At 54.5% G+C, this 12,165-nt stretch overlaps 1 protein-coding gene across 1 annotated transcript in view; it reads right to left on the reverse strand.

Moving 5' to 3' along the window:
• Nucleotides 1-5,116: 5,116 nt before the first annotated feature.
• EPHB2 (EPH receptor B2) overlaps nt 5,117-12,165 on the reverse strand; it is a 126,240-nt gene continuing 119,191 nt past the window's right edge. Inside the window, 8 exon segments of the mRNA XM_049617853.1 lie at nt 5,117-6,586; nt 6,588-6,650; nt 6,653-6,700; nt 6,803-6,905; nt 7,414-7,569; nt 9,154-9,347; nt 10,311-10,460; nt 11,347-11,562. Coding sequence (XP_049473810.1) covers nt 6,497-6,586; nt 6,588-6,650; nt 6,653-6,700; nt 6,803-6,905; nt 7,414-7,569; nt 9,154-9,347; nt 10,311-10,460; nt 11,347-11,562 — 1,020 coding nt within the window. The 3' untranslated portion in view covers nt 5,117-6,496.

Consider the following 12,165-nt stretch of genomic DNA (forward strand, 5'->3'; position numbering starts at 1 on the left):
TGGCTCTGAACAGTAAGGTGGTGTGCTTGGGCAGTTTCCTAAGCCAATTCTTTGCCTTGGACCTTCCTCTCTGGTGGGGAGGGGGATGTTCCACCCCAAATAAGTAAGTCCCCTCCCAGATGGAGCCACTGAGGCCCCTACTTGGCTTCTGAGTTAGACTGTCTTGCCCACAAGCTAGTAGGCACTGTGGCCTGTGTGAGGGCTTTGCTCAGCTGGGGCACCATCCCACTGGCCACTGGGAGGGCCAGGTGTGGGCAATTCTGCCACTTACCCAGGGAAGCAAGTCAGCGTCACACTCAAAAGGCGGGTCCTGGGCCCTTGCGAGGGTCCATCTCTGACTCAAAGAATGGAGCTGTTGCTAATATTTGATATCAGCTGTCTTTCTCCCCAGGTCTCTCACTCTCTCTTTGCGCTCTCGTCACGGCTAGGGCACTCAGGTTTAAGTACCGAGGATGAACGATGGGACTTGAAATTTTAAGAACTATCAGTATAGAATCATAGGGTGATGGAATCTTAAAAACATGAAATTCTTCTGTTAGAATCTTAGAATCACGGGGCTTACAATCTTAGAATCTTGGAATCTTTTCTCCGCGGGAAGTTAGATTGGACTTTTACAGTCTCAGCAGGGCCCCCAGAGTGCATGTGGTCCTGGCTCTTACCTCCTCCCTCTCCCGTTCCCCTCCTCCAGCAGGGGCTGTTAAACCCTGAATAGAGACAGGGTCCTTTACTCCCTCTTCTCCCTCCAGGGCAAGCCATGTTTTAGTCTGGGTAGCAGAGGCTGTTGGGGGCTGCGTATGTGATGCTCTGGGCCCAGCTAGAAGACCCATCCTGACTTTGCCTGGCCCACCTGGCCAGGTGTTGAATGAACAGGCCTGGATTGTAGCCTTGGGATCTGTGGGGGTCTCCATAGGGTGGACTGGGTGGGCTGCTGGGCCCCTGTGAAGTATTAAATTCCTGTTTCTTCTTGCTGTATCAGCTTTCCTGAGGCAGCCTTCATGCTGTGGAGCTAAACTCAGACAGACTCTGGGTCTGGGGGTCTTTCTAATTTTCCTGAAAGCTTAGCTCAGTCTGAACACATTCCTGAGGGTCAGCTCAGCCCCCACTTCATGGGTCCTAATCCATGTCTGAGTTGGGGCATCTTATCTGACGATGTCTTGCTTTTTCCTAATCCCTGTCTACGCCAGAACCTCCCTCCCTGCAGACATCAGGGCATAGGTCATTGTGGGGGAAGTGAAGAGATTTCAGTGTCTGGAGGAGTCTCCTAGAGGAGTTTATTAAAAATAGAGGCTGGCCTCAGGGGTTCTGACTTAAGGGGTCATGGTGCAGCCCAGGAATCTGCAAGATGAACGGCCCAGAAGATTCTAATACAGGTGGCTGATGGCAAAAGTTTTGAAAGATCCTATGAGGCAGGAAGGAGGGAACACTAAAGGCGGATGGCTTGCTTGGGATGGTCTGGGAATCACCTCTGGGAATCGGTTTCCTCGCCAGCAGAGAGGGGATGATAACACCAGTAAGAGCCCCACACAGTGTACCAGCAATTAGTACCCTGCCCGTGGCATCAACCTCCTGAGGTGAGCCTCCCAGGGCAGCATCCCTGAGCCTTCCTGTGTCCCAGAACAAAGGACAAGTCACTGTCTTTGGTTTCCCTGAAGGGGAAACTGGCCAGCTCCAAGGTCATTCTTCATGCTAAATTATATGGCAGGAGCCATTTCATGGGAGTCTGTCAAGGGCAGCAAGTGGTATAGGCATGTGTGGCTCCCCAACTTCTTCCTGGGTTTCCCCGGCACAACACACTACTGAAAACGGCAGGACCCCAGACCGACCCTTCCAACGCGTCTGGGTAATCTCGGCAGGGCCAGGCCTCCCGGGGCAGAGACAGGCTTCCTTGAGCAGTGTGCGTGCCACCCACCCGAGCCCGAGCCCCTGCTCACCCCTGCACTCTGCTCTGTGCCCCCAGGGCTCTGCCAGGATGCTGGCCTGCCTTCTCACGCCACCACCGCCATCCGCATCCACTCAACTCTGGTCCCGAGTGGCAGCTCCCTCAGTGCCCGGCAGCTCTCAGCGGGGCCTGGCGGAAATGGGGTGAAGGTCAAGTGAGTGCAGCTGAATTAGGAACCAGGTAGCACAAAACCCACCCTGCTGTTCCAAGCAGCTGAAATGACTCTTTGGATTATCTGCCTCAGTGAGTGAGGATGGACAATGAAGCAGCAGGGCTTGGATTCTCCTGGAAGAAATGAGGGCTTTTCCAGGGGGCTCTTCCTCCAGGAGGAGAGGGGGAGCTATGAGGCATCCTGCCATCCATCTGATGGCTGGACGGACTCTTTCTCCTAGAACCCAGTGCTCCTTCTGCTGCTCTTCTGCTCAAGAACCTGCTGTGGCTGGACTGGGCATCACGTGCAAGCTACTTCACCTTCCTCTTCAATCAACCCCCACCTCCCACCACTCCTTTGGCTCATCCAGACCTGACTCCTCATGGCTGGACAATTCTGGCCTCTGCATCTCTGGTTATACTGTACCTCCCACCTGGAGTGACCTTCCTCTCAACTTCTGTCATTTTCAAGACAGCCTCCTCCACGAAGTCCTCCCTGACAACCCCAGTGATTTGAGCATTCTCTTCTCTTACCAACCAGCATCAGACACTGACCGTGTGCTTCATGTCACCCGAGTGTGGTGGAGTGGGCATTGGGAACAGATGAACACAGCCCTGCTCTGTCCCTTCCTGGCTGTGTGATCCTGAGGAAGCTACTTCCCCTCTCTGAGCCTCAGTCTCCCCTCCCCCCGCCCACCTATGGGAGAAAATAGTCCCTCCTCACAGGACGGTGGCGTAGAAAGTGTTTCGCATGCCTGGCTCACCCAGTCCCATCTCCTCACTTTACAGATGGGAGACTGAGGTTCAGTGAAGGCAAATGACTTATCCAGATTCATGTCTCAAGTTAGTCATAGGACCAAGGCTGCCACTCTGGGGTCAGGGTGTATTTCCCCTAGCATCATGGGGCATCCTGTCCTTTGAATGCATTTACCCTATTTGGCAAGATTCTTCCAGCCTTTTAGTACCATCTTGGAACCACGGGGGCCCAGGAGAGAGCCAGCAGTGCCCGAGGGCTAGCACTGGGGTGGGTGGTGGTCTGGATCCTGGGCCCTTCCTGTGTTTCAGCCAGGCAGAGGAAGGGCTGGCTGGGCATGGTTGGGAGCTCCCTGTCTTCTGGGATGAGCCCCTGATTTGAGAGGGTGCAAGGCTGGTGACTGCACACAAGGGGGTAGCAGAGAGCTCCCTGAGAGGTAGCAGCATGGGGACCAACCAGAAATGATGGACAAAGTCCAGCTGATGCCATCTGAGCAGGAGGCACCACTGGTTAGTAAACAGCACTGCCCCGGTCCCTTAAGTGTCCCCGACTGCCCTCACATCCCAGCCCCTACTCTGAGGCCTTTTGGTCTAGCACGAAGGCCATCATCTATTCTGATTGATCCGTCCACATTTTACCAGTTGATAGAAATTTTGAATATCATCCCCCAGGAAGAGACCTGCTGATCAACAATAACCCATTCTGGGGGCTTCTGGGGCAGTAGGAGTGGAGTAGGAGTACCAGCCTGGCCCTACACATGTCTGCTTGTCACACCCTCCGAGAGCAGCTGGTCCCCATTTCCATGGTGCCCTGGCCCATGTTTACAAGGCGGCTTTCTTTCCTCCAGTACCAACTGTGTGCAGAGCAGCCGGAAAGTCCTCTGACACTGTGGGGCAGGTGGGGGCTGGCACTTGGGGAGGTTGAGCCAGGAAAGGATTAGTAACCAGGCAGCGGGAGGCTCGGCGCCGTGTGCCCAGGCGAGTGGGTATTATCAGCGGAAGGCGCTTGGCAGAATGGCCTGCTGCTCCCCGCCGAGAAGCAAGCAAGAGGTGGTGGGGACAGAGCTGCCCCAGCAGCAGGGAGAGGTGGGCTTCTGCCCACACCCGAGGCAGTCACAGTGATACCTGTTACCCTGAAGTGGGGACACAGAGGGTCTGGGTGGCATCCTCACTCTGAGAAGCAGGCACAGGGGGGCCCGGGACCCCTGAGGACTCGGCACTCAAGGGTGGATGGGCAAATGAGTTGGCGAGCAGGCACCAGCCTAGCAGCTTAGGACAGGAAGCCATCTGACAGGAAGCACTGAGTGCCAGCCCTGTGTGGGGCCCCAGAGTAGTGGGGGGCGGGCTGGGGAGACGGAGTTAATCTGAAGAGCATCAAGGCAGCTCCCTCCAGAAGGTGACCTTGTGTGTTAGGACAGCTGCCACCCGTGCTGGGCAGCTTTGGGGCACAAAGGGCAGCTGGCTGGGCCAAGGCTGGCCAGTTCGTGGGCAGCAAGCCAATGCCTTCCCTGTGGCTCACTCTGTTGTTCCCCCCAGGGGCCCATGCTCCCCTCTTAATCCCTTCCTTCCCTTTACATCTTGGGCTCTGAGAACAGGTGAGTGACAGACGACAGGCTGGGCCAGGCTGCCCCATGGGCCACCTGCGGCTGGGATCCTTCCTCCTGGTCAGTCTCCCATGGACAAAGGGGAAGGTCCTGAGATGTGGTGTCTCTGCCTCTCCCTCCTCAGCCAGACTTGATATCCACAGCACATCCGCCTCCCTGCCTCCTCCTTCCACAAAAAGATTTCTGATTATATGTAAGTAGGAGCCCATTTGCACAGAGATTGGCGTTGACCAGGATAAGGGGATCTTACCTGTGGCTTTGACTGGGGACCCACGGCTACTCCAGGACCCTCGCACTACCACTATCACAGCTTACCTAGCACCCGGACCCCCTTCCTTTGGCCCAGGAGAACCGAGTGCACCCCTGTCAACCTCCTGCCTGATGCCTCCCGGAGCGGCTCATCCTGATTTGCAGGGCATTGAACGTGAATTCCGAGCCACTTCCAACCTGCTTCTTCTGTTGCCTGCGCTTTTGACGAGCCAGAGCCAGAAAGGCCACGTGGACCTTTGGTGTCCTCCATGTGTTTTCTCAGCCCTGGGCCTTCTAGAACCCCGGGGAAGGAAGCATCCCTTAAAAGAGCACCATGGGTCACTTGACATGCCCCAGGGTGCCAGAGTCTCTCTTGGAACTTACAGAGAACAGGGGTCATTTTATAACTAAAGTGTTTATTTCCATTCAGTTCACTAACCGATTGTTCTGCTCAAGTGCCTGCATTTGCTCACAGGAGGGAGTTTGTAGCCAGACCTCGTGGCTGATGGTTTTCCCACGGCCAAGACCTTCAGACCTGGGTGAAGGTCTGGGCTGGGGGTGGGGGGAGGGGGTGGGAGAGAAACCATACACTTTCCCCCCAGTGGAGGGAAGGAGCGCCTGCACACATCTCTGAGGGTGACACTCTGGAGGGAAGGGATATCACAGTGAATGATCTGGGGCCCCGTTTAGGCTCCCAGAGGCGAAACTGGGTTCTGGCCATCCGAGAGCACTCAGGAACCTCGAAGGGGCCTATTTGTCTAGAAAGTACTGGACACACTGGGGCAGAGGGCGGGTGGAGAAGTGGGCAAAGTCGTGTGATTCTGCAGCCCTAGGGCTCACTTCTTTCTCAATCTGGTGCTTTCAAAAACAGCCCTGGGTGGGGTGCCCCTCCACCTTGGCCCCTCATCCTCCCAAATCTCACTTGGTCTCTGAACGGCCCAGATGGCCCCGTGGCAGTTGGCTTTGGTGAGGCCTGGCAGCAGGGGGGAACTCTCTGCAGGGGGAGGAGGGAAGAGTGTCAATGAAAACCATATAAAAAATCCAGAAATGTGCATATAAAATCTCGCCCTTGGTGTATTGCCTAAGTCAGTAAGCAGAAAGCACCTTCTTCTTGGAGAAGGATCAAGTCCTCAAAAGGTAGGAAATGTCAAAGTGTCACTTCATTGTCATAAAAAAAAAAAAACAACCCAACAAACAAACCCCCCAAACCAAATCCACCCCTGACGAAAATACCCCCAAGTCCACGAATTGCTGTAAACAAACCCAAATGCAGGAGCAATCCTTCTCAGTGGCAGTCGTCACTGCAGCATCGGGCCTGCAGGCAGGGCTATGCATCCTCAGGAAGGTTGACCTTGCCGATGTCCCCGTGGTCTCCCCGACCGAGGAAGACAACAGCCCCCTTTCGGTCCCATGAGCCGACAGGAGAAACAAGTCTTTTTCATTGGAGTTTCTAAAATATTCTCCAAAGACAGAAAAATTCTTCTGTTTGCCCAGTGGCGGCGGGAGTGGAGTTTCCCCGAGTGGTTCCCGCGGTGGCTGCCTGTCCGCCCGCCTGCCCCGTCTGCCTGCCGTGTGGCTGTTGAGTGAGGCCTGGAAGAACAGCCCAGGGACAGGAGAGAAGGGTGGCCCCTGTCTCCCCCTTCACATTGGTTTTCCTGAAAGTGTTTCTTGGCTCTGGCCAGGTCGCCTTCCCAGAGGGAGTTGGAGAGAAACTGCTTTTGGTCTCCAATTGGGACAAATCGCGTGGATCTCCCAAGCCCTTTTTTTTTTTCTTTTCTTTTCTTTTCTTTTTTTTTTTTCCCTAAGAACAATGATCACTTTCCTTATGAGAATCCTCTTTAAAAAATATTCCTTGTATTTCCCGCCCCCTCCCTGGATCTATTTTCTTTTGTTCCCGTTCCCTTTTTTCCATCATCTGAGTTGCACATATTCTTGGTGACGTCTCGTGGCTGGAGCGCTGCTCGGTTCTTCCTGCTGCCCGTGGCCTCCTGGCAGGTGGCTGACCCTGCGGTGGACGTGGACGGAGAACCAGGGGGCTGGCGTGTGGGGCGGAGTGGGGGGGGGGGGGCTGGAGGAAGAGGTGAGCCGAGGCGGATGAATGTCAAACCTCCACAGACTGGATCTGGTTCATCTGTGCCCGCATCACCTGGATACTGTTCAGGATTTTTTTCTGGTGGCCAGCCAAGGTGACCCCAACCCGGAGAATGTCCCTTTAGGAGAGAAGCATGTGCGTTAGGAAATGTGGGGATGGAGGGGACTTTGGGCCAGGTAGAGAGCTGTCTGGGCTTCTCCAGGGATGTCCTGCTGAAGAGAGCAAGGGAGGGGGGTGAGTGGGTGGATGTCTGGAGCAGGAGTGATGGGCTGGGGGTGGAAGGAGAGCGTGACTGGGAGTCAGGACACTCAGGGGGCACTGGTCTCCCCTGCTACGGGGAGGGAGGAGGGAACTTGCACTTAGGAAGCGCCCGCTCACTTTATATCCCTTTGATCGTCCTACCAATCTCCCGTTTACAGAAGAAAACTGGGGCTGAGGGAGGTTCTGATTGGCCCATGGTCACAGGCAGACCTGGGTGGTGTTCTGAATATGACCCCAAGCTGGCCATCTTGTCCCACACATCCCTACTGGACACTGTCTGTCCCTCACCCTCCAGAGCCCCCTACTTAGTGGGATGGGTGGGGAGGGGTATTGATGATGGTGGGTGGAGGCAGCCGGGCACTTACTCCATCATCATCTGCGACACGACGTCGAAGGAGGTGAAGCCGGCATTGGCGAAGCTCTCCTTGTACTGCCCCATCTTGATGGCTTCCAGCCACTCATCCACGGTGTTAAAGCTGGTGTAGTCGGGGATCGTGCGGTCCAGCAGCGGCAGGTTGATTCTGGGGGTGGGGTGGGCAACAGAGATGGTCAGGGCATGAGCTGGGAGGGGGGGCGGGGGTAAGCATGGGCGTGGGCACACCCGTGGGCTGCGTACCTGCACCTGTGTATCCATCTGCGTGAACAAAGGTGAACGAACGTATACGTACGCGAGTATTTCTGTGTGATGTGAATGTGATGTGGATGTGAATTTGCACCTATGTAAATGAGTACACATATATGTGTGGCTATGTGAGAGTGAGTGTGTGTGCAGGACTCCACGCTGAGGCCACCTGGAAAACCCAGGGAAGCCTCTGTGGGGACCCCTGGAAGGCTGGACCACCATGGTGAGGAGGGAGACGCTTCTCCAAGCCTCCTATTTGCAGGAGGAAGGAGTCTAAGTGTGCAGGACTAAGTGTGGCGGGACTAAGTGTGCTACTATTCTGTATTTCCTCCATCCTTCTCCACGCTGGGTGTGCTGTAGGAAGCTATGGGCTGCACCTCCAACGTCCAGACAAGGCTGGTGGCACTCGCGAGAGTGAAATGACTCTCACGGGGCTAAAAGCTCAGAGTGATTTTATCCGGAGAGTCAGGAGTAGCTGACGCAGGGCCACGGTGGGGATCGACAGGCAGACGCAAACACAAATTTTTGGCCACAAAAACTTGGCAGGTGAAGGACTTGGGCCCAAAGAGTCTCTGGATACAGCCAGCCCTGGATCCTGAAGACACCTGGCTGGACACCCCTCAGAAACCCTGTGCGATAGTGTCCTGGAGAGAAAGAGTGTACAAGGCCAGGAGAGACAGGGGTCTGGGACCGCCACCCAAGCAAGGCAGTGGTGACCTCAGGTCTGATGGAGCATGCCCTGGACCCCCAGGAGAAGACAAGCCCCGGATCACTGGAGCTGACAGTCTCTCTGATTCAGGGATGGTGACCTGAGTGTGGGCCATGGCATGTGTGTGTGTGTGTGCACGTGCGTGGCTGGGTTGGGGAGGCTGCAAATGTAAGTGAGAGGGTCTAGGTTTGAGCGTGAGGGTAGCTAGGAAGGAAACCTGGTGACCAGTGAATATGTCTACCAACCAAGATTCTGGTAATTTTTCTTCAATGCTGTCCTCTCTGACCATGCTTTAAAAAGTGCTTCCTGGGGCGCCTGGGTGGCTCAGTGGGTGAAGCGGCCGACTTCAGCTCAGGTCACATTCTTGGGGTTCAAGAGTTGGGGTCCCGTGTTGGGCTCTGTGCTGACAGCTCAGAACCTGGAGCCTGCTTTGGATTCTGTGTCTCTGTCTCTCTCTCTGCCCCTCCCATGCTTGTGCTCTATCTCTCTCTCTCTCTCAAAAATAAATAAATATTAAAAAAAAAAGTGCTTCCTTTACCACCTTTACCGCTTCCTTCTCCTTTTCTGTGTCCTGGGCTCCTCCACACCCCCAAGGCAGGGCAAATGCCCAGTGAACATTAGTGCTGGCCTTCCCTGACCCCAAGCTGCAGTGTAGATCATCTGCCAGAGGCAGGTGGAGCTTGAGGGAGTGGAGATTTGGAGACAGGAAGGGCTGGCTGGGGATGGGGTGGAGATATACTGGGAGGAGGGAGTGGGGCCAGACCAGAGCCGTACCCGGAGGAGAGGGGTGCCATGGCTTTGAGGCTGTTGGGGTTTCGGATCATCTTGTCCAGCGTGTTGACGATCTGGCCAAACTTAGGCCGGTGGTTTCGGTCCTTCTGCCAGCAGTCTAGCATGAGCTGATGTAGGGCGCTTGGGCAGTCCATGGGTGGCGGCAGCCGATAGTCCTGCTCTATGGCATTGATTACCTGGGAACAACACAGGGGCAGAGTTGGTGGGGTGGGTGGGTAAGAGCATCTGCCTCTAACCTGTCCTGTCTTTCCACCCCCCACTCTGTATTGCAGGAAAGACCTATTTGGTTGCCGTGGCAACTGCTTTCACCTCCTGGATACAGCCCCAAGGACGGGCCTCACCTGAGTTCCCACCATCTATGGCCTCAGTCTGACCTGCAACCTGGGTGCCTACCCCCTCTCTCCAATCTGTCCTGCCACTAGGCCCAGAATCACTTTCCCTAGCTGGACCGTGAGTCACCCTCCATGCTCAAGAAGCTTCTTCAAGTCCTTCCCGTTTTGTGTTGCTGCAAATCAGGATTTGCTGGCTTGATTTTCAAACACCCCATTATTGAGCCTTATCAACCTTTCTGATCATCTTTCCTCTCTACCGATCCCCAATATGATCCCTTAGTTCCCATCTCGGGGCCTTTGCACGGGTTATCGTTCCCATTTGAAGTCCTCATGTCTCCAAGTCCCACTACTGTGAGCATCCCACCTGTCCTGTGAAGACTTCCTGATTTTGTTCATGCTACCCTTGCCTCAACACCTACAGGACTTGACACCTGCCTTCTCCCATTTAACAGCTGATCATAAAGTTCCTGATGACAACATCTTGTTCCTGGAATAAGCGTCCTGTCCCCCAGTTATGTGGAAAACACCTGAGATAGTCTCACTCAGGGCTGACCACAAAGTGAAGGCATCTTGAAGATTTGCTGAATTGTGGATGTGTAGGCCTTTCCTGCTCTTGACCTCTGGAGATTCCAGGGTCCTGTGCAGACATCTGAATCAGCCACCATTGGGCTGGGAGCTGCCTTGGCCCGGTATCTCAGAGACCTTGCTCCCATTCCCTGGGAGATCAGGAAAAGGCCAGAAATTCTGGATCTTCCCCTCCCATCTGGCTGGCCACAGAGGCTCTGCCCAGCCCCCTTGGATACTCACATCCTGGTTGGTCATGTCCCAGTAGGGCCGTTCCCCGTAGGACATCACCTCCCACATGACGATACCATAGCTCCACACGTCGCTGGCTGAGGTGAACTTCCGGTACTGGATGGCTTCTGGGGCCGTCCAGCGGATGGGGATCTTCCCACCCTGGGGAACACAATGAGGAAAGTTAATGGGTGAGAGGCTGATCCATCTGGTCTCTGCTCTCAAGATTCCTCACCCTATGCCCTGTGCGTACCAGTCACACGAAGCCCCTCATTCTTCCTCAAACTCACCATGCTACTTTAGGCCTTGAGAATTTGCACGTGCTGTTCCCTCTGCATGAAATGCCTTTCCTCACTCTGCTGTCTGAAAACCCCTTCTTATCCTTTAAGTATCTCTGAAAGTCTCTCCCTAAGTCCCAAGTGCCAAGGAGTTGCTCACTCTTTTTAATCCTCCAACTAGGTCCTTGATCTCTGTCAGGGAGGCACTTGTCATACAGAGCAGCACTGAAATCATTTTGCCTGTGTGCTTGCCTCTTCTTATGCTATAGATTCTGAGTTCTTCGGGCAGGGGCTTCGTCTTGCTCCTTTCTGTTTAAAACCCTTCAGCAGGGGACAGTCCTGAGTTTAGGCATTCCAGGTCTCCAAAATCAGCCCTGCCTGCCTCTCCAGTCTCACTGCCCACCACCTCCCCTCTTAGGGTCTGTGTTCCAGTCACAGCTTGGCTTGAGAACATGGCATCTGACAAACTTTTACTGGCCCTTCAGCTTTCAGCTCACATCTCACCCCCTCTTAGCAAGCCTTCCTGTTAGAGCTCTTAGAGCTCTAGAACTTAGAGCTCTGTTACCCTATGTTTCTCTGCACATCTGTGTCCCCTGCCGGCCTGTGAGCTCCAAGAGGGCAGAAACTGTGATTTATGCCTCTATGTCTCTTGGGTCCGGCACAGTGCTTGGCATGAGCAGGTGTCGGTGAAAAGGTATTGTAGGGAGAGATGGACACCTATGTCCTCTTTCCTGGCACCATGACCCCGCTGTTCTCTGCCTCCATCTTACCAGCGCGCTGGTGTAGGTGGGGTCTGAGGTATCATCCTCCAGAAAGCGTGAGAGCCCAAAGTCAGACACCTTGCAGACCAGGTTGCTGTTGACGAGGATGTTGCGGGCGGCCAGGTCGCGGTGGACGTAGTTCATGTCTGCCAGGTACTTCATGCCAGCCGCGATGCCCCGGAGCATGCCCACCAGCTGGATGACTGTGAACTGCCCATCATTTTGCTTTGGGAGAAGTGGAGAAAACACATAGTGAATGGGAGGGCATCAATCAGAGCTCTGGATCATCGGCACAACAGGAAACCAGAGCAGGACCCTGCTACCCTGGCCTCATGCTCCCTGTGGGAAGAATTCAGATGCTTGGGGGTCTTAGAGAGGCCCACGAGAGGCCAATTTCACGGTGGGGGAAAGAACATGGGCTTTGGAGTAGACGCAGCTGGTTTGACTCTGGCTCTGCCCTTTGCTGGCCGTGCAACCTTGGACAAGTGACCTAACCTCTTGAGTCTGTTTCCTCATCTGTGTATTAAATGGGGATAAGTTATATCCATCTCCCAGGGCTGTCTGAGTTAAATAAGAAGGCGCACAGAGGTATGTGCATGGCACATAGGAGGTGCTTAAAAACGTTTGTTAAATGGCAACTAGTCTAGCAGCATGTTTCTATGCTTTTTGTCTAGCTGGTTATCTGTGATCTCCTGGGGGGTCTGAAAACTCTCCTCTCTTGGCCTTGTGCTCTGGACTCCTCCCACTAGCCCATATGGCTTTGGAGAAATCCAAAATCTGGTGAAAATCCTGGACTAGGGTTCAAGAGACCTGGTTCCAGTCCTGGTT

Source organism: Panthera uncia (genome assembly GCF_023721935.1).
Source record: "Panthera uncia isolate 11264 chromosome C1 unlocalized genomic scaffold, Puncia_PCG_1.0 HiC_scaffold_4, whole genome shotgun sequence".
Lineage (NCBI taxonomy): Eukaryota > Metazoa > Chordata > Mammalia > Carnivora > Felidae > Panthera > Panthera uncia.